This window comes from Nelumbo lutea, chromosome 5 (genome assembly GCF_056320005.1).
Source record: "Nelumbo lutea isolate HS-2025 chromosome 5, American lotus-T2T, whole genome shotgun sequence".
NCBI classification, from domain to species: domain Eukaryota; kingdom Viridiplantae; phylum Streptophyta; class Magnoliopsida; order Proteales; family Nelumbonaceae; genus Nelumbo; species Nelumbo lutea.
The window spans coordinates 46,202,533-46,228,988 of record NC_142688.1 but is presented as its reverse complement, the minus strand read 5'-3'; the positions used below and the strand labels follow the sequence as shown (position 1 = coordinate 46,228,988).

General features: G+C 37.2%; 1 protein-coding gene across 1 annotated transcript in view; it reads right to left on the bottom strand.

Annotated features, from left to right (window-relative positions):
• OVA9 (glutamine-tRNA ligase, putative / glutaminyl-tRNA synthetase, putative / GlnRS) overlaps window positions 1-26,204 on the bottom strand; it is a 28,035-nt gene extending 1,831 nt beyond the window's left edge. The window contains exons 1-19 of the mRNA XM_088945738.1: window positions 25,853-26,204; window positions 25,579-25,736; window positions 25,103-25,153; window positions 24,950-25,021; window positions 24,623-24,722; window positions 23,752-23,847; window positions 19,374-19,435; window positions 19,147-19,248; window positions 18,960-19,055; window positions 17,811-17,963; window positions 17,663-17,718; window positions 14,596-14,686; window positions 14,424-14,510; window positions 13,319-13,516; window positions 13,141-13,239; window positions 3,760-3,891; window positions 3,520-3,656; window positions 3,385-3,417; window positions 3,116-3,224 (exon numbers count right to left, since the gene is read on the bottom strand). Of these exons, the coding sequence (XP_088801864.1) occupies window positions 3,116-3,224; window positions 3,385-3,417; window positions 3,520-3,656; window positions 3,760-3,891; window positions 13,141-13,239; window positions 13,319-13,516; window positions 14,424-14,510; window positions 14,596-14,686; window positions 17,663-17,718; window positions 17,811-17,963; window positions 18,960-19,055; window positions 19,147-19,248; window positions 19,374-19,435; window positions 23,752-23,847; window positions 24,623-24,722; window positions 24,950-25,021; window positions 25,103-25,153; window positions 25,579-25,710 (1,806 nt within the window). The 5' untranslated portion in view covers window positions 25,711-25,736; window positions 25,853-26,204. The remainder of the gene's footprint in view (window positions 1-3,115; window positions 3,225-3,384; window positions 3,418-3,519; window positions 3,657-3,759; window positions 3,892-13,140; window positions 13,240-13,318; window positions 13,517-14,423; window positions 14,511-14,595; window positions 14,687-17,662; window positions 17,719-17,810; window positions 17,964-18,959; window positions 19,056-19,146; window positions 19,249-19,373; window positions 19,436-23,751; window positions 23,848-24,622; window positions 24,723-24,949; window positions 25,022-25,102; window positions 25,154-25,578; window positions 25,737-25,852) is intronic.
• Between the last annotated feature and the right edge of the window lie 252 nt (window positions 26,205-26,456).

Sequence of the window (26,456 nt, the reverse complement as noted above, 5' to 3'; positions counted from 1 at the left end):
TTTATACAGCATAAAATGATTTTGAGAAAAAAGATAAGAAATTCCCCAAAAAAAGCTTGAAACCCTAAAATACAAAGTAATGCAGGAGACAAAAGGTCAAATTGAAACTTTCTAAACTTTAACATTTTTGTAGCACCGGACAACATCAGTATTTTGGTCACTCTACAGTTTACATGTCTATGGGATCCAACCTAATAGTTTGATTTCTCTATTATAGTTCAGTTGTGATTAAAATTTCAGTTATTAGTAGAGTTGTTTAGGAGTTATTTTCCTTTTACAAATTGCAATTCTGTAATTTGTTTTTCCTAGTTATAATAGGATTGGATACTGGCCCACCCCTATAATCTCTACACATGTTTAAAGTAATGAATGAATTGAGTTCATTTTGAATTCTAACCACTTATGCTAAGTGCAGTTAAGTGATTCCCACACCCTAGAGTGATTCTAGGCACCCAGTTATGTGGTTCCAAGTCCTCTACTTTTCTCTTTCTTTATCTCACTGTGTATCTTTTCTCTCATTCTACAAGGTTTTAAAATCATCAAAAGTTTAAAAGTTTTCACCCAAAAAAGTTCATTCGACATGTCTTAAGGATTGGAATAGATCCAGCTATGTTTTCTTCAAGCTTATGTTTAAACCCAAAACTGTCCCGTTTTGGCAATTCATGTCCTTCTGTATTGATCCGATATTCTCTTCACAAATCCAAAATATTTGCCTTCACATGCAACCCAAATGGATGGAAATTGTCCTGCTTTGTCAATTCCATTCTTTTGTGCTGATCCCACTTTTACATCTGTTCAGGACAAATATAATACAAAATATCATTTTAGAATTACAATCCTAAAACATTTTTATCAATAAAAGAACAATTTTATTAATAAAGAAAATGGGTACAATGGAACAGACAGAAAACTCTCTCCGAGATGACGGTGATTACACAATTATAACACAGCCCAGAAAAGTCAATCCCTTCTCATCCCTTGCTTTGCCTAAGTATCAGCAAAAAAATGGGCACTCCTTTTTACCCACTGCACCTGTAACTTCTATGCTTTGTGTTACCCACTTGAACTTCACTCTTTGATTAATATTGTAGGTCAGGAGGTAAGGAGTGGGGGTCTACTCAAAAGACAGTAGATGACCAGGAAGGATGGGTGGGAAAGGGAGATAAAGAGATTGCAGAGAGTCTAAGGGCTGGAATTGCAGAAGGATGGAACTTACGCAGGAACTACAGTGAATGATTGTAAGGAGGGCCTCGAGACTCAACTATTTATAGGGAGAAAATGGCGGGATCTGAGAGGGAACAAGGAGAGAGGGAAACTTTCCCACTTCAGAAAGGTAGGTAGAGTTTGTTAGATCTAAACAGGCAAGCAACTCAGGGTCTCGCCACGTGTCCATGGGAATCCCCCAGAATTGGGAATTCCTGCCTCTGAGTCTGCATGGGACACGTTCATAACTAGGGTCCCTTCCGGAAGCTTGCCTGGTTCTACGCCACATGATCTTTTGTGCAAAGTGCTTGAGGCAATGCCGCAGGTGGAAGAATAGTAGGACATCATAGGGTGTCCTACTATCATGGGGTTGGACATGCGCTGCAATTTTCACATCTTGATGTTTTGCAATGTGGCATTCCTAATATGTAACTGTCATCATGGCATCTTTCCATCACCGCCATGATTCCAGCCCTCAATGAATCATCTATCTTATTGGTCCCAACTCCCAAGTAAAGAACAAGAACTCTTCTTCCCTCATTCCAGAAAACACCTCCTACCTCCTATGCCCGAAAGACCCAGGTTCCCCTCACTACCACCATCAAAATTGAGCTTGATAAACCCAGAAGTGGGTGGGACGCAGGTCAGCCTGATGACAGCTTTAGAGAAAGAGAGGAGTTGGCCACCTCCTTCCTTCAAAACTGCTCAAAGATTTTGCTCATTGAACTACTCTTATAGTAAAGGTTTCAACGAGTGCTTCTCTACTCTCCTTATCTGGGAAAAAAAATTTCTTTGGTTGCTTTCCTCCCAAACCGTCCAACAAACAGCCGCTCTTGTGCACCTCCACAAAATTCACAATTTTGAGGCAAATCTAAAATTGTTGCAGTCAAGCCTTAGAACCTTCCCAACCTAACTAACTACTAGCTTTAGTCCCAAAATCACCCATAAAGTCTATTCTAGCTAATAAACTCCTTCCTAGATCGTCGCTGCATTATTCTAATCATGCATCAAAGTGGGTATCACAGCTATTAGCCCTACATCAATTTGGTATCAGAGAAAGTGATTATCATTAGATATCTTGATGAACAAGCATCACAAGGCCTCAACTACTCAATCCCAATCAGTACAAAATCCCCATCTTGCCCAACAAAAGATAAGCAACAACCAAAAAATTCCTCCACAAACATACCCTAGATAATAATGCCCCCCCCCCTCAAAGCCATCATCAACTAGACAAGTAGAAAAAAGAAATCAAAAAAGTAAATTATTTTGGATCAAGTTCTCCCCCATTGCAATCTCTCCCATATCCTTGACTAGTGATGTCTTTACCTTAAACATCGTATCATATTAATAAGTTTGACTATGGCTAAGAAAAAATAAAAAAGGTGGTCTTGCTCAAAATCCAAATAATGGCATTTCTTTCGATCCAAAATAGGGAGAAACATATTTTTATGTCTTCTCAGCCCAAAATAGAAAGGTTCCTTTATGAGGATACCCCTAAGAACAGATGCAATTGAATCGGAGCAAAGCCTACAGCTAAAGGATTAGAGCATGTGTCTATGAATCCCGTGTTGGAGGTTTGAATCCATCCTCACCCACAACAAACCCAAATGGGAAGGTCAATGTCTACCAACCTCATTCACACAGTGTACCAATAGGTGGCTGCAAATGCTTTCCAAAGATGGTAGACAATATATTACCAAAGCAGTATATATTTACACGTTTGTGTTCCTAAGCAAAGAGTTCAGCTATTGGCCTGGACTATCCCCCTTAGGCCTGCCTCAGCAACTTCTCAAGAACATACAGGCAATATACTATCAAGAAGCTCATCTAATGGATAAAATAATTATTTATCAAATTATCTAACAAAGCACTCCTTTCACCAATTAGCACTATAGAATCATGTATTCACCTTGTAAAAAGAAGATGCATCATCTGTCTGAGCATCAGGCCATTTCCTGGCATCAAGATCAATCACTGATTCAAGATTTGTGATAACAACCTGTAGACAGTTTATCAATCAATTGCTACCATAATGGTTCCCAATCAAAAGTTATGACCAGTGTTTTACAAGCACAAGGCGCAAAAAAGGCGCAAGGGCCATTTTGCGCCCGAGGTGCATGCCTTTTTGAGGCAAGGCGCACAATTTAAAAAAAAAAACTAAAAATTCAAAAAAAATGCAAAAAATTATAAAACATTATCATACTATTATCACTATAGAAAAGAAAGAACACCATTTCCAACTATAATGAGAATATATAAAACAAAATAATAACATCCACCAACAAGACCAAGCAGGAAAAAAAGATGTTCAACCTTCTAGTAATTCCAATTCCTCGAACAAATGCATTGATAGCAGTTGCAGTCACTCCTCGACGTCGTAAACCAGCCAGTGTCATTAAGCGGGGGTCATCCCAACCATTAACCCACTTCTCTGTGACAAGGCGGTTCAACTGCAGCAATAGCAAATCACAGGATTTTTGAGTGGAAAAAAATGCCAAAATTGACTAAACAAATACTTTCAAACTTTCCATAAATTTCAACAAGCAGCCACACCTTGCGCTTTGACATCACCGTGTTGGTGACATTTAAACGTGAATACTCCCACACATAGGGTTGGTAAAGGCCCAATGCATCTAATAACCAGTAGTATGAAGCACGGCGAGTCTCAAATTCAAGAGTACATAACTGCAAAGAAAGATGTCATAAGAATTGTTTTCCATACACCCAATCAGTAAATTAATACTAAAAACAATTCCATATTAAAAGCGCACCAAGTAGAGGTATCTCCTACTTGCAACAACTGAGTTGGGAGCACGAAAACATTCCAAGCATCAGAAACGGTACCATGTCTAGTTCCAATTTAATAACTCAAGAAAATGACAAAAAAAACCACTGTTCTAACATCATTAATCACTGTCACCATATCATTTAAAACTGAAAAGGATTTCAATCTAGGAGTTCCGTTGGGATTGATAATATAATCCTTCCCTGTTGCTAGAAAGGAAGTGTTTGTCCAAAAATCTTGAAGACCATAGAAAGACTAAAGTGGCCACCCTGGCCATGAGATGAACCCTCTGATTGGTCATACTCCAACAGTCCAAATCAGCTAGTACCCCCCCCAACCATATGTTTAGCCTTTCTTTGCAAGTAAAATAAACAATGAAATTCATTAAAAGTTGGTTCTTTTAAATTTTTATTTGTAAGTAAATAGAAACCATGTATTTGGCATTTTTTCAAGATGCAACCCACTAGGGTTTTCAAACTTTTTTATTTTAGTTTACAAAATAAGCCCTGAAAATTTTGTTTCCTTGCTTTCCACAGGCTGTTTGGTTGAAGCATGCTCCAACAAGATAGAATGATATTTAGCAAACATGATGACTACTTTAGGCTGCCAGCTGAGATGCCACAGACATACCGTGCTTCTACAGTCCTAAATCTACCTGGGATAGCCACATGATTAAAAGAAATAGCATCATTCATATTTGAAGAAAAAGAGAGTTCATTGGAAGAAACCAATAAAAAGGGCATGGAAATCATTAATAAAACCTCTCTAATAACCATACTATGACCCATGGACCCAAAACACCTTATCTGTGATTAAAGACATTCTGCCAATACTCAACACCAATTTTATTTCTGTTTCTTCTCACAAGACAGGGGGGATACAGCCACATCAGCAACATAAAAAGAAAAGGTTGTAAAATCTGGATACTTGACTAATTTGTATGTTTGGTTAGTTGAATTGAAATATTTGGCATCCTTGGTTCAGATAAAAGTACTTATGAACATATGTGTATTGAGGGGGTGTGGGGATTGGAAGGGGGGAAGAGAGAGAGAGAGTCTCCAATAGTGGTTTGACGGTAGGTAGTGATATACAAAAAAAAAGATGAGATGTAGCAGCTGGTTTTCAGTATGACAAAGGATTTGGTGGGTATAACCTGTAATTATTACTAAGTGTACAGAGGTGTGGATATATGTGTAGTTCTGTACAAAGGTGCATATATCTGTATCAAAAGAAGGGAGAATAAAGGGTACAGAGGTGCATATATCTGTATCAGAAGAAGGGAGAATAAAGGGTACAGAGGTGCATATATCTGTATCAGAAGAAGGGAGAATAAAGGGTACAGAGGTGCATATATCTGTAGTTCTGTACTCAGAATAGGGCTGAATGAGATGGAAGTTGCCACTGAAAATGAGCTAGTTAAACCACATGCTCAATGTTCAGAAATTGGTGATGATCACAATTTCTCTCTTTCTGCTTCTTTTACCTAATTGAGTGTTAAAGATATGGTATTGTGAAACTCCATAATATCGGATCTTGACAAAAAACAGTGTTTCAATGAGGCATTGATTAGCTTTTGCAGGAAGTATTATTGATGCAGTGAATTGAGCACTAGTCATTTTGGCCCTCATTAATCAATGCAATGATTAGTCAGTGCCTAAGCACTCACTTGGTCAATTAAAAAAAAGATATGTTCTAAATTTAAGACACTGACGCAATCTCATTAATAAGTTAGTTCAGACTATAATTATGCAAGAAAGAATGATATCGACCATTTACTTTACACTCTTCATCTTACAACAAAGAAAAAAAAAGTTAGGCTGAATAGGTAAGATTAGCAATCACAGCCTTTTTTATAAAGAAAGTGTGCAACCTTGTCTATTAGATGTGCTCTTTGGTTGCAGGTTATGGCAACTCTATACCAATGTACCACTGCTGAAAATTTAGTAGAATGCCTTCACTGCCTTCTTTCATTTTATAATTTTTTTTCCTATTTTACATACCATCATCCAATGATGTCCATCACAAATATTTAAAGCAACAGCATGAATATAACAAAACATACACATATTCTATAACATTTCAAATAATTAGAAATATAAGCAAACAAAAAAAGCTTTAAAATAAATGCAGTTGACTAGTCAACTAGTCAAGTAGTCAACCTAGTCGCTGCTTGGACACCCTAGGCAACTGCATGGATATCATGTAGAGTATTTCTTGGAATTCCATAATGTTTTCTCTTTTATGATTGTGTATGATTGAATTCCATGGAATTCCACGATTGGGGCATTAGTTCATAGGGAGGCTTCTATTCCCAAGCAGAGTAATTCTTGGATATCATGCAGAGTTGATTTTGGAGACCAAAAAGAGTGCCCTTCACAAATGTGTTCATGCAGCCATAATAACACTTTCAATTCATGAGTTGGACCACCATGACTTAAGTAGTCTTGTAAATGAAAGTGTTATTGAGAAAGCATTCCTCTATAGCTATAGGAAACTTTATTATAGCTATGCATTTGGATGAGTTGGACCACCATTACTTAAGTAGTCTTGTAAATGAAAGTGTTATTGAGAAAGCATTCCTCTATAGCTATAGGAAACTTTACTATAGCTATGCATTTGGATTTAGAAAATTGATGACAGAAAATCTTTACTAGAGTGTCAGAGGAGGGATGAAGTTTCTTGGAACTGAATTGATGGATAAATCCATGGTGGGCTCTTGCCAAAAGCCATGCATTTGGTTGGGATTATGACAAAGCAAGACCATAGTTGTCAAGGCGACGCCTAGGCGACTAAGTGGTTTTCAAACTTCGCCTCGCCCAGACCCATGCAAAGTTTGTATAAGGTGCACGCCCAGTCAGTTAGGCACACGCCTGCGACTAGGCAAGCGCTTAACTCCAAGGCACACGCCTAGACTAGATGCAAGACACATTAATATATCTTTTAATACATTAATCCTTTAATATTTTGTATTGTCTTTTACTTTTCTTTTGCTGCAAATAGTTTTTATTGGTTAGTTTTTGTTATTACAATAGAACCTATCACACATTACCACTCTTTTTATTAGAAGAAGAGTGCTGTCCGGTCAGGTATGTTTCAAACACAATCCAACTCCAACTGTTGCTGCAATGCTGCATAACCAACAAGAAGTCTAAACAACTACGAACATGCCAGGTAGTCAAATGAATCATCTTCCTCTTCTCAGTTTTCAGTCCGCCTATTCTTCCTCCTACCCTCTTCGTTTTCAGCCCTTTTTTTCTTCCTTTTTTGTTGGTTCTTCCTTTTTTTTCCTTCCGTTTTGTTGGTTCTTCCTTTTTTTTTGTCTTTTCCATACGTTTTTTGCATGATTTTATTTGGAATCAAACAGGGGCTCTGCCCCCTTTGTTTCTTCTTCATTTTCCTGCAAAATTTTCACCCTTTTACCTGCACTTTTGTCCTCCTCAGTGGTAATCTGGAAGAGGGGTTCCACCCCCTTTTCTTCATTTCTCAGAGTTTCCTCATCAATTTTTCCTCTTCACTGGTGATCTGAAACAGGGGCTCTGCCCCCTTCTTTTCATTTTCTTAGTATTTCCCTAGTTTTTCTTGGTCTAAAACAGGAGTGGAGACCCTTGTTCTTCTCTTTTTTTGGTCTAAAACAGGGTTCTGCCTTCCTGTTTTCTCTTCAAGTTCTCTTTATTTTCTTGGTCAAACACAGGGGCTACACCCTCTTCAGTTCTTACTAGCTCATGAAGGATAAAAACACATAAGCTAAATATTTTTTGATTTCATTGCCTAGGCAAGGCCTAGGTGCCCGGGCGTCCCTTGGTCGCCTAGCCTCACCTTGGCGCCTTGAAAACTATGAGCAAGACAGACAATTGATAATTTTTTTTTATCAATAACAACATTTCATTACTTAATCACAAAAGTAATTACATTGAGGAAGATAAACTTTCTTATCTTCGAACTGGAGCTTAAACTTCCAAAAGAACAAAAAGGAAAAAATTACACTTGTGCCCAAAACATTGACTCCCTCTCGACTCCTTGCTTAGCTAACCCATCCGCAAAAGAGTTAGCTGATCTTTTCACCCAACTGATCTTAAATTCCAACTCTTGAACCAGCCACCTATATTCATCTACTTAGCTCTTTGAACTCCTTCCAAAACTGCAAAGATCTCAGCCCTGAGAGAGTCACCCACTCCAATTGGGCCAGAGAACATGGCTGAAATAAACCCATTCCCATTCCTAAACACACCTCCAATCCCCGACTGTCCAGGATTCCCTCGACTACTCCCATCAAAGCTTACTTTTAAAAAGCCAGCCAGTGGGGGAGTCCAAGACACACACAAGATTGCTTTGGTCTGGTTGCAGTTAACAATGAAAGAATGGTAGGATCCATCTAATGGACGCCAAGAAGGGTGCGGAATGGAGGGTGAATTTCAAAAAAAAATTCCTACCTTCTTCCAACTGGGAATCATATTCCCTAAATTTAGAATACATTATTCAAGGATCCTACTTGAACCATAAACAAACCAGATCTGAACCAAAAGGAAACAGGAAGGATTATACCTGATCCGGAGAAATAATATCCCCCAAAGTTGGTGTTCACGCCCAAAAAAGTAACCAAGATACGCTCCTGCTGAAGATGACACAGCTGTGGATGGAACGGAACTAGCAGGGTGCGTCCTACACACTGGATTCTTCACAAGAACCCTCTGCTAACCTTGAACACCGAATCCTTTTGTCTATCTTGCAAGACTATTGTCAAGAACTGCTTTCTTGACTTCCTGTTGTTGCAAAGATCCAATCTTCCAACAGATAGTGGCGGTGGCTGAAGCAGAAGAAGTCCAGGGACGAAGAGGGCAAAACTGTCTCTTCTCTCTGGAGTCTGTGAGAGATCAAATCTCAGATTGCAGGATGTGTTTCTTGCTTGCTCAAACCCCTTAGTTCGAAATCTGATATTTCTGCTAGGGTTTTCTCCTCTTTCTTCTTGATTAAGAAACCTCCCAATATTTTGGGAGTTATCCCAATCCAAATCAATATTTGGATAGAGGTTAATCTTAATCCTATCTACAGATTAATTTAGTTAACTCCTGATCTTATCAGGAGGTTACCAGATTCAAATCTAATTTGAATTTGGTCTCTTAGAGTGGATAAGGTCAAAGACCCAATCCTTTTACTAACACTAATCTCAGATTCGCCCCATGAACTGGTGATCATATCAGCCCAGTTCAAAATGGGCTTTTGGCCCATTAAGTGTTCAATGTTTAACTAGTTTCCAACCTGCTACCCAATTGGGCTTCTTTGTATGGCGTGGGACCTAAGCATTGATCTACACACCAGCCACATGGGTTCGGCCCAGCCTTTATTACAAGGCCCAGCCGAATTCACTGAAAGACTCAGTGACCCCCTTGAGACCATCACATGGACCCTATGGGCCCAACACTTACATTAAGTGGTCCCTGGGCCAAGCCATCTTATAAAAACCCAGGGACTGTGGGCAGGTATTAGCCCATCAGGTATTATCCTAAATGGTCTTACACTTAACCTCTCAGCCCTTAATGATCAAGCACTGCCCGACAAGAGAAGACCTCTCTCTCGGCTGCAAGGAACAGTGCCGCACTCTCTACTCACATGGATCCCGGGAATTAAAACCTTTTGCAAATCTTTTGAAACCGTACAATATATATATATATATCTTATTTTTGCAAAACAAAATTCCAACGATCGAAATCAACTGCCAGCAGTTTGATTTCCATCAAAGAGAGTGCATTACCGATCATTACCATTGTCCGACAAAGGGGCTGATCCTGTCACTATGACCACTCAGATGAATTCTCAGACTGCCCCAACATGTCCAGGTTTTAACCCCCACTAAGGATCTCACTGATTGACACATCAAAGACAGCCCGATCCGACACCTAGTGATGTGTCATAATCGAGTCTAGGGGTCAGGTGTAACTTTCCAGTTTTGCCCATCTGTCTCCAAGGTCTAGGGCAATACTGGAAATCTAGTCCGGTTCAAGGGTTCAAGCAATCTCATACTGTATGTGCCTTGGGTCTTACCCTGATGGCCGAAACAAGCCATCCCAACACTTGGTGGCACACCAGTATCAGCCTTGGCAGGATAAATCTCCCCAGACTTATCCAATGGCTGTGAACATTTAAAACTAACACAAGTTTCTATAAGTGTCCAGTTTTAGGGTCTTACACAGAATTATACCAAACAACATGAATCAAACATGCACTTTAATTTATTTCCACTAAATAACAGAAGTACATCAAATCCGATTGAAGCTAAGGGCATACAAGATCGTCTAACAAGCAATCTCGCCCCACTTCCTCAACAAATCATCCATTGTGAAGTCTTTCAACAGCTCTAAAGATTTCAGCCACTGCACTACTCTTATATGGATCAGTTCTCTCAATTCTTCATTGGTTCTTTCTAATTTAGAGAAGATTCTAGAATTCCTTTCCTCCCATTGGGCCCAACATTCTGCAGCCCTCAAACATCTCCACATGGTCCTTCCCCTTTTTCATTCTGCATCTGAAGAAGGAAGGGGAAAAAAGGCTTTGCAAATTTGATGGAGGAGTCCATCTACACCCAAAAAGGGATAATGCCCACACCCAAATGGACTTAGCAAACTAGCAAGTCACCAATAGGTGAAAACTAGTCTCAACCTCCGCTTTACAAAGAACACACTAATAAGGGGATAAACATGTCTTGGGTCTTTTCTTTTGGAGCATATCAACAGTGTTGATTCTTTCCAGAAAAGCTTCCCAGCAAAAACTACCTACTCTAGGGGGAATTGGTCTGCACCAAACCTCCTTAACCGGGAAGGGAGGGCCAACAGTACTAGGGGACTGACTTAAGACTTTGAAAAAAGAGGCAAAAGAAAATGAGCCCATGGGGGTGGGGATCCAAATTCTAGAATCCAACTTAGTAGGGTCCAAGAAAACATTATCAAGGATACCAAGGAGGCTCGAGATACTATCCAAGTTTGTATCTCTCAAAGCCCTTCACAAACCCAAATTCCATCCAAACCAGAAGAAGGTGAAAGGGTATAATAAAGGAAGAAATTGGCTCATTTTTTAATATGGAGAAGGCATACACAGAAGGAAACAAGTCCCTAAGAGGGGCATTCCCCACCCAAGTTTGTTCCCAAAATTTTATGGAATTACCTAAGTTCATATCATACCTAATGAGGGGTGAAAGTTGGAAGCAAACCGTGAATGGCTTTCCAAGGTGACATACTTCTGGTCCTAGCTCAGATCCCAACATCCCATCCATTTTGCTCCACCCTGTGTATGCTTACCACTATTTTAGCCCATAGTCTCTCATTTCCTATTGGGAGTCTCCACAGCCATATTCCCATAAGAACCATATTCCTTTTTTTGATGTTTCTAAGCCCCAAGACACCAAGATTTTTACTTTTGGTCACCACCTTCCAACTCACCCTATGATCACTTTTATCCTCTCCCGGCTCCCATAGGAAATCTCTCATCATCTTCTCCGATCTATTAGATACCTTTGCAGGAATTTTGAACACTAAAAGGAAATAAATGTGTAAATTAGCTAGAGTAGCCTTAATCAGTGTAATCCTCCCGCCAAGGGAAACATGATTCTTCTTCCAATAGGCAAGTCTCTTTTCAAATCTTTCCACTATCGGATTCCTAAAACTCTCCTTCCCTAGGTAAATCAATGGCCAACCTGAGACTTCACAACCCAATATTTCTACACTTTCCTTGATCTCACCCTCCTCCATATTCACACAACACAACTTTTCTCAAAATTCACCTTTAGGTTGGACATTTGTTCAAAAAGTTGCATCACCAACTTCATAATTCCCGATATACATCAAGTGGGTAAGGGGAATTTCCTCCCTTCCTATGAATCAATCTTCCCAGTACATCAGCAACCAAAGTGAACAGGATACCAGTGCATGTGCCTCTGTTACTGCATTATAGCATGGCATACAAACTCATGCCCGATCGATAAGGGCTTGCTTGAAATCAATGTCCCAAAAGGAGGAACAAAAGATCATGACTCAAAAGGTCATTGAGGTGACAAAGGCTTTGAGCATTTTGGGTCTATATATGCAAGAAATAGGATTTGACTCCTAGGATGGAGCATTTCCCTTGCGTGGTGGCCACAGAAAATCTAGCAAAGCTCAAAATGGTGAAGAACCCTATTCAAAGAATGTTCATGAAACCTAATGCTCTTTTAGCAGTGGAACCCCAAAAAACAGTGAAATACCTAACATGCATGCTTCTAGAGGGAAGTATGAAGATAGGAAGATGTTGCAAGGACTCAGGCCATAATGCAAGCCAGCAGTGAAGAAAGAAGCTATGTGTAGCTGGATCATCATGAAGGATGGTGTTCATGCTTATGTAGCTTGAGACGAATCTCACCTGGACATGACATCCATGCAAATTTACAGAAGCTGAAAAGCAAAATGAGGGATGCTGTTATGTTCCTCAGGAAAACCTGCCTAGTATGATCTTGAAGTTGATAACAAGAGAGAAGTACTAGTTTATCATATTGAAAAGCTTGCAGTTGCTTATTGTTTTCACTTGTACATCAGTACTGCCTATTAGGATCATTAAGAACTTTAGGATCTATACTGATTCGTTCTGTTGTCAAATATACATCCAAGATTTTTTGATTGGTCAAATATGTCCACGACTTTGGATGTCAAATAATTCTACAGGACTCCAACAGGTACCATATCGATGGAAAGCATTCATGCCAAGATTACTGGTAACTGGCTGATTGAACACTGGCATTATTCTGGATAAACCCAGTAAAGTGACTTTTAAAAAAAGCAACTGCATTTAGAAGTAAAACAGATTCAGTAAACATATAAATCCTTTTCTGAGAGTTCATTTGAATGGAATTTGAAATTTTGAACCATATCAAAGAGACATGGAATTATGGTTCCAGCCATTCCGAGTTTATTCTTCCACAAGTTTACATATGAGATGAAGATTTTAGCCTCGTTAAACAGTAAATTATCTACATTGCATATTTTCATTGTCCAGGCAAAAATAAACTTTTAATTGCTGTGCATTCTATCATCTTTTTCAAAGAAGAGGAAGAGAGAGAGAGAGAGAGAGAGAGAGAGAGAGAGAGAGAGAGCCTTCATGAATTTCTTATTAGGCATAATCAAGCATACCGAATGTGTGATGTTTTCAAGAGAATCCACAATGCAATGAGCATAATCATAACTTGGATAAACACACCATTTGTCTCCTGAGTGTGGATGAGGAGTAAACTGCACAGAAAGTCAACAAACTGAGATAAAGCAACCACATAAGTTTTAGTGACAAAGAATGTTACACAGGTATACTTGCCTTGATACGATAAGCGATCAGATCGTACATATTATAATTGTCACTCTGCATATCTTGTTTCATTCTAAGAGTTGCTTTGCCTTCTTCAATCATACCTCGTCTCATTTCATCAAATAATTTCAATGATTCCTCCACCGGCCTATCCCTCCAAGGACTGTTCCACTTCTTTTCCCTGTACTCCTTTATTTCTTCGGGATTCTAGGATAAAAAATACAATGTATCAACTTCTAACCCTTTCCAACCAGTTAAGAGGACCACCACAGCAATGCCACTGTTGTACAGCCTCAAAACTAAATAATAAACAAATAAGCACGGAAAAAACTAAGTTCCTTGCATTCCATAGTTGGTCTGCATAAAGAGGTTGATGTTGTATGCAACTCCATAACTGGACAATATCCATGTTCAGTTTGTACGGCTACCCACAATTATCCATATACCATTGAAATGATCTAAATGATAGATGGAGATGGAGACAATGTCTTTGTGAAGTAATTGCTTTCAATTTAAGAATATATGGCCATGTCACCATAAACCTGTAAAATTGTCTAATAAGTTATTTAATACCAATGTTTTCAGAAACTACAAGGTGTTTCACTTTCCTACAGTCTGGTGTAGGAGCATCAAGGCAGGAGTGTAAGCTTCACAAGCTCCTATTTTTAATATTATTTTGTGTTGTATAATTTCATCACAAAAAGTAAGTACCTCCTCTAGTTGATTTAAATATATATATGATTTCGTCTTAACACAATTTACATTTTTATATCATTTAATAATTATTTAATTTATTTTAATATATTTTGGACTCCATCACTAAATTCAACTGTGAAGTGATGGATAACATTTATTTATGCATCTTTCATTTCATTATTTTACACTCTTTCTATCTCCTCTTAAAGGCTGGGTTCGAACTTGGAACATATTTGGTGCATAAGAAGCACATGCTTCAATTTATGAAGCATTCACCTCACAAGATTTGAGCAAATGAATGGTGCACCCAAAGCATTTTAGAGATGCCTTGCTAGCTTGCTTCAAGGCACACCTCAATGGGTTAACCTCATAGACATCTGAAAATTAATACTCTTTACGTGAATGTCCAAAAGCAGACCTGGTGATCAACATAAGCATGGCCCCTCTTTATCAGCTCCACAGCTAGGTCGTATAAATCTTGGAAATAATCACTGGTGTAAGTGATCTGTTAATCACAAAAAGCCTTTAGATCCTTGTAGGTAACAAAGCAATGACACTGAATGGATCATTATTAAAATTTGAAACTATACCTTAAAAGGTTTCCAACCCATCCATTGGACAACTTCTTCAATGTGATCAATATATTCTTTCTTTTCAGCTTCAGGGTTTGTATCATCATACCTGGTGGCCCCAAAAGTAATAGAAGATATAATACAAAGATGAGCAATCTAACATTTCAATTTGCCATTTTAGCCAGACAAATAAGGTTCTTTTTTCTGATAAGTAAACTTTAAGCTTTATTGAAAGAAACTAGTATCAACAAACATTACAAGAGCCCTGAGGATGGATGCGAGGTGCAGCCTCTCACAGGGCAAAATAAAACAAATTACAAGTGAGCCCAGAGCAACAAGCACTTGTTTGGCTAAAGTATCTTCCATTCCATTACCTGTTCTTTCCCATTGAATTCTTAGTCATATTGCTAAATACTAGAAAGCCGTTTGAATCTCTTGGTTTCATCCCTATAAGCCCATAATCCCATACTACTGCCTTCAGATTCTTCAACCATCCTACCGCCAGTTTTAGAATCCTCTTCAATAACCAATTTGTCAAAATTCAACTATCTTGTTAACTGTACCCCTTGGAATATAGCAAGAAACTCAGCTGTAATTTAGTCCCACATTGGCAGGTCCCGAGAATAGCACAACTTTATTCCTGAAAACGCCCTCTGTACCTCATGGGCCCGGGTTGCCCTGACTCCTCCCATCTAAGTTTAGATTAATAGAATCATCTTCAAGGGGTGATCGAGAGGAAGTAATATTATCCGTCTTTGAAAAGCTACTTGCCACTAAACCAACTCCAAATATCATCAGAGAAATGTAAGAAAATGCTCAAAGTTTTAACCAAATGTATCACCCTTGTCACTATAGACTTTATCACCACTTCCCACTTCCTTTTTCTTTTTTAGGAAGATTCAGCTGCTTCAGCAAACAAAGATGGCCAACACTTTTAATCTAACATCCAACTCGCTTTTGTAAATGGATGTAAAATGATTCACAAAAACTTTAGCTATCTCATCTTGGACACAAATCAATTCTCTATTCACTTCCAATTTAGTCACAAAGTTTGTTCTTCTTCTTCATTTGTAATTGCATGAACAAAACAAAGAGTTTTACCATTCTATTCCATAAATAAGGATGGATTCAGGATAGTGTTGTTTTTTTCTTTTTTCTTTTCTATATAAAAATCATCTGACTTGATCCATGAAAACGCCATAGGAAACTGAGATGAAATGAAAATTACCAAATTCAAGTAAACATGTTTTCTTCGTTGATGTATTTAATCCCCTCAATAATCAGGAGGTTAGAAAAATCACCTTGGTGAAAAAAGACAGAACTTTTGGACAATACTTGTCACTGAGGAAAATCTTTTCATCTTGATATTTTCTGATAAGAAATAATCAACTAAGAAAAGTTGTTATAGGATTTTGTAGGCTAGTATTTGGGTATATATTTATCAGTGTCTAGGAAACTGGACCGGACAACCAAACCGGCTGAACCATGACCCAGACCTATATCCAGTCTGGGTGTACCCTATAAACCAGACTATGCAAAAAACCGCTTAAAACTGGACAAAAAACGCCAGTTTAACCAGAAAACCGGCGAACTGGTCCCGGATTCTTAAAAAAACCCAGGTCTTTCAAATGTATAGATTCAAAATGCAAATGATAAGATTTGAACCCATAACAGTTTTTTCATGTATATTGAGTTATTACCATTAATCCACTTTATTATTTGTCATTTATGAATATTTAATGCACACATTGCTTAATTGCTTTAATACACATATATTTTAAAGAAAATGCCAGTTAGGAGGTTAGAACCCTAGTCAATTTCTTTAAAAATTAAAGAACAAACCATCCATCCACCACATTTAAGTACAATAATATTTGTATAATATATTATATATAGTATTTATGTGATCCATGGTGTATATATATATGCCATGTCATCATGGTTCAACCTCCAGTTTGACTGCATTTGTACCTCTAACCCATGAACCACTCCCCTTTTTGGTTCTATGTCTGGTCCAGTTCTCTGAACAATGATAATTATTTCCACAATGACCAAATAGTTAGATATTACATTGGTGATAAAAGACGGAATATTTAGATAATTCTTGGTATTTTTAGGAAAATCTTTTCATCTTGAAAATTTCTGATATGAGATTATCATCAAAAGAGTTGACTTGAATATATAACATAAATATTAATCAGAGCAATGGCCATAGGGTTGGCTTGACAAATATATACTGAGGGCTACAAGATTTTTTTTAGTAGGTAACTGTTATTCTTAGTTTATATATACTAGTGGGAACCTGTGCGATGAATGGGATTTGTGAGGGAAGTGAAACATTTCTTTGATAGGAAACTGTAACTTTCATTGGTGAGATTAAAAAGTACATTTGTCACCACCCAAAGGATGGCTAGAGAATCCAAAAACATAAGCAATCCTACAAACAAGCCCAAAACAAAGCCTCCCTATTTACACTTTCTTAGCTAAAGCATAAGCCATTCTATTTGCTGATTTTCTTGCCCATTTAGACTGCACCCCTAACTCCCTTGCTAAGTTCAAAATTTCCCTTAGTGGTTACCTGAAAGACCACACACCCAAACTTCTTGTCTGCATCCAACCTATTACCAGTTTAGAGTAACCTTCCACTTCTAACTGTTGCACTCCCCACTGTTTTGCCAGTCTACGGAGAAAATTTTGGAGAAAGTTTATTGTCATCCTCATCAGGAGGTCTAGTTTAATGGGTTTGGAATTCTCTAGCTGTTCTTTTTAATTCTTTTCTAGTTGTATCTATCCAGTTCTGTTTCAGCTGTGATGGTTGTGATGAAATCAATTCACCTTTGTATGCTTTCCCATTAATGAAATTTTACTTTTAATATCACAATTAATGAAGAAAAATTATCACCTGGAAGACAGTCATACATATTATAAAAACTAACAGGTATTGTTGCACTGAGCAATAAAAGCATTCAGTTGAGGTAACATAGCAAGAATAAAAGTCTAGTACAATACATTTTATATCTACAAAAAAGTATAAGCAAAACAGCATCAAGGTTAAACCATAAGAAGGTAAGAAGCTAATGTTTACCTCAGGTAACAACATCCATCTCTCTCTTTTGCCAGGCCAAAGCTAACAAACATTGCCTGTATTAATGATTGTTACCAGTTAGTAAACAATATGTAAGTGGATAAAGGATCTGAAAGTTCCTACAACACAAAACATTAGTTATGGTTACCTTGGCATGGCCAATGTGTAGATACCCATTTGGTTCAGGTGGGAAACGGGTGAATACTCGACCTCCTGTTGCTTTCAAATGCTTTTCTAGCATTTCCTTTGTATTGCAGACTCTTAACACAGGCCGATCACTAAAGAATATTTCAGTATGAACCTAATAATCCACAATACAGGAACAAAGCAGTTTAGCCAATCCCATATAGTTGGGAGAAAACTTTGTCAACTTGAGTTTGGGAACAAATAAACTTCATCAAATTTTTTGATAAATAAGCTTCATCAAATTTCTTTAAGTTGCACAGAAAAGCATTAAATGATTATAGTTGAATAATTAGCCTTTTAAATTTGTATGCAGAAATTTGAAAACCAGGGAAAAAAAACATTGTTCACTCGGCTCAAAGATCATGTAACAAAAACAGTATAACAATTATTTCTCATTACTAAAATAAATTTGAAATCAAGAAAAAGAAATAGCATTTCTCAGTAAGCTAGAAAGAACCACTATTGTAGAAATAGGAGAAAAACAAGAAAATAACACTATCCATTCAAACTAAGAATACAAGTTGGCAATGGAGGCTAGAAATAAAGGGCCATCAAAGTGACCTTCATGAATATGCTAACCCATATGCTGAAATAAGTGAAAAGAAATATGAACAAGATAACTGCCTAGTATGAAGTTGACCAACAAATCAAATTGCTAAACAAAGATTACTTCAAAACATAGATAGAGCCACTAACTAAACTAAAATGGCATACTGAGCAGGAAGTTAGTATACTTCAATTTAATATTCATCGTTTGCCGATTAAAGGTGGCTAGGTAGGATCTCTGACATGTAGCAGAGACATTGGATCAAATCCCACTACCACTAGGGTTGGGGGCTAAGGGGATGGGGGATGGGCCACCCCACGTTGTGTAGCCCAACAAAGCCAAAAAATATTGATCATTTATCATGGGTCAATGAACCATCATCATAGTTGACATCTTGGGCGAATGAACTTACATATGGGACTACATAATGATTTTACACCTTCAAAATGCATGATTGTTAAAGTAATTTGTGACAAAACAAGGTAAACCAAATTGCTTATATAGTTCACAAGCTAGTGAACACCACACTCAAAACATAGAAGTAAAAAACATATAAATGAATACCTTAAAATTTTCCTCTGGCTGAGGGAATATTGTGAAAGGGTTAAGCTCTTCTTCAGGGGGAGGCACTGATGGAATATCCACAGAACTAACTTTATCCTACACCACAGGAGAGGAAAGAAATTGAGTCATCTATTAATAACAGAAAAGAATACAAAGCTAAACCCAGAATGCATGCAACATGCACTACCTCTACTTTAACAGTCTTCTCCTTCTTCTTTTTTGATGCCTTCTCATTATCAGCTGCAGTCCTCTCACCAAGTAAGTCATAAAGTTTTGCATCCATAGCTTGCTGTTGCAAGTAACAAAACACTTGAGCAACAAACCAGAAAGAATGATCAAACACCAAAAGTAGGTAGTTACTGTTTTAAAACTTGAATCATTTATCTTACATGGAACATAAATGCAAACCCTCACCTTCACAAGTTTTGGATCAGCCCATGGCTGCCTCTTTCGAACTTGTGCAAATAGGTCACCAACTAGAAACAATAAACATGAACTGAGAATCAACTTCCACAACATTATTTGTGAAAAGATCACAACTTTAAGGCAACAGCCATAAGAACAAAACTAAATAGACAGTTCAAATTATGATGTAACCTCAAATTAGCAAACATGGTTTCAAACTTGGGCTGAACAATAAGATTTCTGTCAGTAGTGGAGTGAAACCAAATTAGAATTTTACACATGGTACCGTGGTAGGTTTTAGTTGACAATTTACTGTTTTTTAACATGTTCTGTAAAACTTTTATTAATATTAGCAGAATATACAAAATGTAGATTGAGATAAACAAAGAATCACATCAGTCAAACTCTGCAGCCACAACATACCCTTAGAAAAAAAGGCAGCATCACCAACCCTCTCACATTCTTTTTACATTATGTTATTTTGGTTTAGTTGTCCCCAAAACAACTAGTTTCTGTGAATCCCTTATCTAGGCATAACATTTGCTAAAGCATTAGCTGACCATTTTACCCACTTGGCTTTTGCTCTTAACTGCCTCATTGTTTACATTCAATGTTTTGATAGTTTCAGTTAAAACTAATTATGATCTTGTAGTCAATGGTAGCTAATATAACCGTAAAAACAGGTATCATGATCATCCAAGCCTTATCCCAATTATATGGGATCAGCTAGGTCCTAGGCACACCCTTTTCAAAAGGTGCATGCCTGGTGTGCCTAGTGATTTAAAAGGCATGCCTAGGTGCACAGGCGAGGCGCATTTTAGGGTAGGTGCCTCGCCTAGGTCCTAGGCGCAGGCCTAGTGCATCTGGTGTGCCTTGCGCCTTAGCCCAAGCCTGTGCCTTTTGAAAATTTGCCGCTTTTTACTTTTTTTTTAGTCTGGCAGCTAGGTCGGGCACCGGAGCTTCGAGAACCCCCTATTTGATAATGTTGTCCATTCATCCATCCTAATAAAATATCTTCTTAAAAGCAATTAAAACTAATAAAATCATTATTTTTTCTGTGAAAACTAAGAATTTAAGACCCTAACATGGACTTGTTTGAGCTTGCCTAGAGGGGCATGGCACAAAGGCGGCTCGTAGAATTATGAATGCAATATGTCACATTAGCTACTTGATGCAATTGAGGAAAAAAGAGATTGTGAGTTTTATATGCTTGAAAATGTTTTATATGTTTGATTTCATTTTTAAATTCTCATTTGAATATGCTTTACATATTATGTTTATGAATTTTAATTTTAGATAATAGGTTTTTTAAAACATTTATTTTAAAACTTATGTTTATATTTTTATTAATATTATGTTTTATAATTTTTTGATTTTTTTTTAATTTTTTTGAATTTTTAGCTTTTTTTTTAAGTGTGCCTTGCCTCAAAAAGGTGTGTGCCACGCCCTGCGCCTTGTGCTTTTAAAACACTGGGTGTGCCTAGGCGTGCGCCTGATGCGCCTTGCACCTCAACCCAGGCATGCGCCTTTTTAAAATTTTGTGCCTTTTGCTTTTTTTTTTAGTCTAACGATTGGGCTGGGGGCTAACACCCCCAGGCCCCCAGCCACACCCCTTAAGGCAAGCCCGAACAAGTCTATGTTAGGATCTGAAATTCTTATTTCTCACATAAAATTTAATGATTCTATAACTTTCATTGCCTTTTAAGAAGATATTTTATTGCAATGAATGAATGAACAACATTAGCAAATATGGGGTTCTAGAGGAGCATGGAACAAAGGGGACTCATAGAATCAAGAATGCAATATATTTTACATCACACTAGCTACTTGAAGCAATGCAGTTAAGGAAAAAAAATATATTGTGGGTTTTACATGCTAGAAAATGCTTTATATATTTTCTTTTATTTAAAATTTTTCATTTGAATACACTTTACATGTTATGTTTATGTATTTTAATTTTTAGATAATAGGTTTTTTAAAACATTTATTTTAAATTTTAGGTTTATATTTTTTATTAACATTATGTTTACTATTCTTTTGAATTTTTTGCATTTTTTTAATTTTTTGATTTTTTTTATTTTCTAACTTTTTTTATTTTTTAGCTTTTTTCTGTTATTTTGCACCTTGCTTAAAAAGGCGCACGCCACGCCTTGAGCTTTTAAAACACTGGTACACACCTAGCCCTTCTAGCCCCTTCAACTTGAAACAGATCATTTCTTCTTACAGGTGTTGTTGATGGTCTTCTATACATGTTACCAAACCATCTTAGTCTACTTTCTCTCATTTTATCACCTAGTGTAGTTACTCCTACATTCCTTCAAATGGCATCATTTCTGATCCTATCCTTTCTACTTTTTCCACTCATCAAACTCAGCATTCAGCATACACATTTCTGCCACACTCATTTTTTGAATATCCATAAACAATGACATAAAGAATAAGACCATAATATCACAGCATTTACATTATACTGAAGAATGCCAATGGGCATACCCATTAAAGGTGTAACCACAATTTTTGTAAATGCATGAGCTATAGTGGAATTTGAGAGCACAAAATCTCTATGCATGAGCTATACAGATTTTTCATTGGGACCCATCATTTCAAGGACTATCTTAAACAATTGACCGCATGTTGTGTTGGGAAAATACAAATACTAGAGTCCCCTACTGTACAGTTTAAATAGTTGGACAAATGTTATGTGGAGGCATTAAAGTGAAGATTCATAATTTTAGAAAGAGTCAACATGGCAGGTATTCTAGGGCCCATTTGACATGCCTTTCCGCGCAGTCTTTCAACTGTTTACAAGTTAGGAAGACCGATTGTCAGTCTATTCCCATTTGGTTCGCGGAAGATCTAGCCTTCAAAAGCTGGGGCACCGAAAAGATGCAAGAAGTCCATTTTGAGCTGATTTCAGGAAGCTCCAAATGAAGCTTTTTGTGTCTTTCGCGTTTTATTCTCACACGGAAGACACAGAAAGACGTGTATCTGCCAAACTAGCTTCAGGCTGCTCAGATCATGCAAAATCTCAATATGTCTTTTGATTGTCAGAGCTACCAGAAGATATTCCCAAAAAGACTTGCAAAACGGGCCCTTAGTAAATCCACCTGATTCGGACTGTAGCTGAGTCCAACATAAAATTTGACGAGTCAGACACAAGAAAACTTGTGGACATACATCAACTCCCAAGTCTCCTTCAAAGGTATGGTGTTTGTGCAACATTGAATTTAACACACTCAAACTTGGTATGGGTTCAGGTATGCTTAAGCCCAAGGTATTGAAAAACAATGTGTATAAGTTTGATGATATGTCATTGATCTAAATTGCTAGATGGGAATATTGACCGTCTATGGTTTTGGGTCAGGTATGGTCTACTCAGGGCCCAGCTCAAGAAATGAAAAAACCCAAGATTCCAAACTCAGGCCTAGCCCAAATACCAAAAATCCAGAACCAGCCAATGAAAATTTTCGGATTGGGTCAATCCATCTTGCACCCCTAAGAAAAATTATCAAGAATAAACACAAGTCAGTTCCTATGCAAGAAGAAAGTTTGTTTTACAAGCACAAGTCAGTTCCTATGCAAGAAGAAATATGTTCCATTCCAACTTCTAAGAAACTTTGATAAACACTCAGAGAAAGTTGCCCAAATTATTTTGTGACTAATTCCAAAAAAATGGAGAATATAAAATTATAGAGAAACAAATATATAAAAGGAAGAGTCTAACTTGATGTCAGCACCAATATCCAACAGCCTTCGAACCATAACTGTTCATCATCATCATCATCACCTTATCCCAATCATATAGGGTGAGCCACATGAATCTTCTTGTGTCACTCCATTCTGATTATTGCCATATCCATTGTTAAATTGTGAGCATTTAAATCATTTCTTACTACTTCAACCCCATGTCCTTTTGGTCCATCAACTTGCAATAAATCACTTCATACAAGTGTTGTGGATGGTCTTCCACGCATGTGACCAAATCATCTTAGTCTACTTTCAAAAAGAAAATTATCACCCATTAGAGCTACTACTAAGTTCGTTCAAGTGATTTCATTTCTAACCAATCCTTTCTAGTTTTCCCACTCATCCATCTCAGCACCTTTCTACCACACTCGTTTTTTTGGGCACGTTTCGTGACTGCTCAACACTTTGCTCCATACAGTATTCCTGGCCTTACAACTATTTTATAGAATTTCCCTTTATATCTAAGTTGTATTTGCCTATTACATAAGAGAAACAAATATATGAAATGAAACTTTTGAATTTAACTTAATATAAGCACCAAAATCCAACAGCCCTATAACTGTTAACTGAAATAAATATTAGAGAGACCGAAAAAAGCTATTTAATATTTTGACAAACACTGCAAGCAAGAAAAACCAACCATTTGTTCTATAACGCTGTTCCAATATGGCATTTTTGTTCAGCTCCACAACCTCTGCAATCGTGCGTTCAATTTCTTCTGAGGAAACATCTACACCTGTTTACATATGAAAGGGAACTAATCACGAAAATAGCCCTAAGAGACAAAAAAAAAACTACAAAAGCAAAAAATATGACACAGTATTAGGTGTGACTGGCTTCAGAACATGTCACACCAATGCTAAGAAACATAGAAGCAACATCATAAGAAAAAAGGCAGCTGAATAGCAAGTGATCAAGGCATTATAAGACTCATAAGTTTTGGTCTAACATTAGCAATAATAACAAATACATATAACCAAAATAGAGAGCCGTCCAATCCAATAGCAGTAAAAAGTTCTATGTTCACTTAAAAAAACGATTATGGCAAGAAGAAAACATAGGTTGGGACCCCAAGCACAAATTAAATAGAAGAGGCTTTGAAAATGCTAAAAGGTCAGACACTGGCATGATCATCAACAAACAAAAATAGATCACTAGAGAAGGAATCTTCAGACATCATCATGAGCAGAAACAAAAATTTAGATAAAATGAACAGTCATTATTTGCTATCCATACTTGAAAATAAAATTAAATGAAATGAAATGAATGATAAGAACATAAATAACATGTCAGTAAAAAGCCATGACCATTTTTTTTTGTGTAATGAATAAAAATAATGAGCGTTCATATTCACTTGCAAACTGATAATTAAAAGATGAAATCAGCAAACAAGAACTTCACATAAGTTGAATGAAGATTTTAGGAAATGGATTCAAATCATAAATTTTTATCTGTATGATGACATTGGTGAACAAAAAGCAAAAAAAAAAAGTGTTTTTATGAAACCATACCTACACCACAAGTTACTTCAAAATCATTCAATTGAAATTTCTCCGGACCAACGCTTGTAAAAAATGAGAAAGCTGCCTCAAGCTGAGCTGGAGTTTTTATCTACAAAAATAATGATTGTCAGACAGAGAAAAGTACATCTGAAAGTTTCTACTACAAAAAGAAAGGTCATGCAAAATTGACAGCACAACTGGTATACACGTCCCAATCAGTGGGTAAATACACATTGCCCCAACTTTGCATGTTGATAAAAGAAATTCATCTAGAATTATTCTGGCAAACAATACATTACACATTATAATGTTAGAAATCGAAGTCTTGTCTCGAACCTTCAACGAAACCACGTATTCAAGCAATGTGGGCCGATGTACAAGTGCATTAGCCGGGAATTTGGTAGCAACCTGAATTGCATAAGAAACTAATCAATATGCAAGGCTTTCCATATCTGCATAATCATAATAATGAGTAGTAGATAAATTTACCGTGTATAATAGATTTCCAACAGCCCTGCTACACCCATCAGTAACACCAGCCTGAAAGAGGGGAAATATGGTGTCAATCGAACATCTAAACTCCAACCCCATGAAACAACGTAAGTTCAAAGACATAACTCTTTTATCAGACAGTTCCAAACATATATGCCACCGATACAAAGCCAATAAATGCACTCAATCGTGCAGTCGCTCTGTTATAATAAAGTGACAAAATGAACTTCACACCATAGTCACATGCAATGTAGGATTTTCACAGGAGAACAACGTCGATGAACCATGTTAAAACGTCCATATTTCAGTGTAGGAAAAAAAAAAAAACAAGTCATTTTTATGACAAAATTAGACAGATTTATATAACAGAAGACACAGAGTACTGCTCAACACGAAAAGAATCAAAACCCTATTAGTAAATTCAAGTAATATGAATGAAAAAAATGCATAATTGACACTAAAGATTCCTATACCTCGTCAATAACTGCAGTTAAATTGCCAGTAACCTTGTTATTGGCAATGGTGTTCCGGGCAGTCCTCTCATCCAAACCGATCTTCAAGAACAACTCCAATGATTTCTCATTGCTATCGCCTTTAGCCACCATTTTTTCTTCCAGTCAAGCTTCGAAATCTGCATAAGCACAGATCGGAAAAAAAAAAACAAAGAAAATAGTAAAGATAAATAATCAAAATGGGGAATAAGGCCGAGATTAATGAATTGATAGAGGAGGAAAGGTGGCGGCTAACCGTAGAGGGGGGAGAGAGAAATAAGCCCTAGACTATTACTCTCGTTCACTTCTCAGTGCTACTTTATACCGGTAAGACCAGAGAAATATCTTTCCTTTGGCCCCAAGGCTAGCCCCACGGTTCTTGAGCAAAACGTCTCCCCTCGTTCGAGGACAAAGTCCAAGTTTCGAAGCTTTTTCCTCTTTTCCGCTTGGAAGGGTATTAAGGCATTTAACTTGGCGCCACTTGAGCCGGCGCAGCGCAGCACGGTGAATTCTGATTTCAAGTGTCAACACCGAGCCAACCACGGCCCTTTGTCCAATTAGAGCGAGGCTGTGTCCTACCACGAGAGTAGAGGGCGAGGGGTGATCATGGGCCGGGCTTTGCACTTATGTTAGGGGTTATAGTATAGGCCTGGGTTCCGGGCCTGAAATATAAATTTATATGAATTTAGTCCGGATCAGGTCTGATTCTGGGCCAATATCTTCCATATATAAAATATTATATATCTATAATATTTTATATTAAATGATATAATATGTATATAAACTTATTTTATACATTAATATAAAATATTACATATAATATAAATTATATATGTCATGTTATAATATTTATATATAAT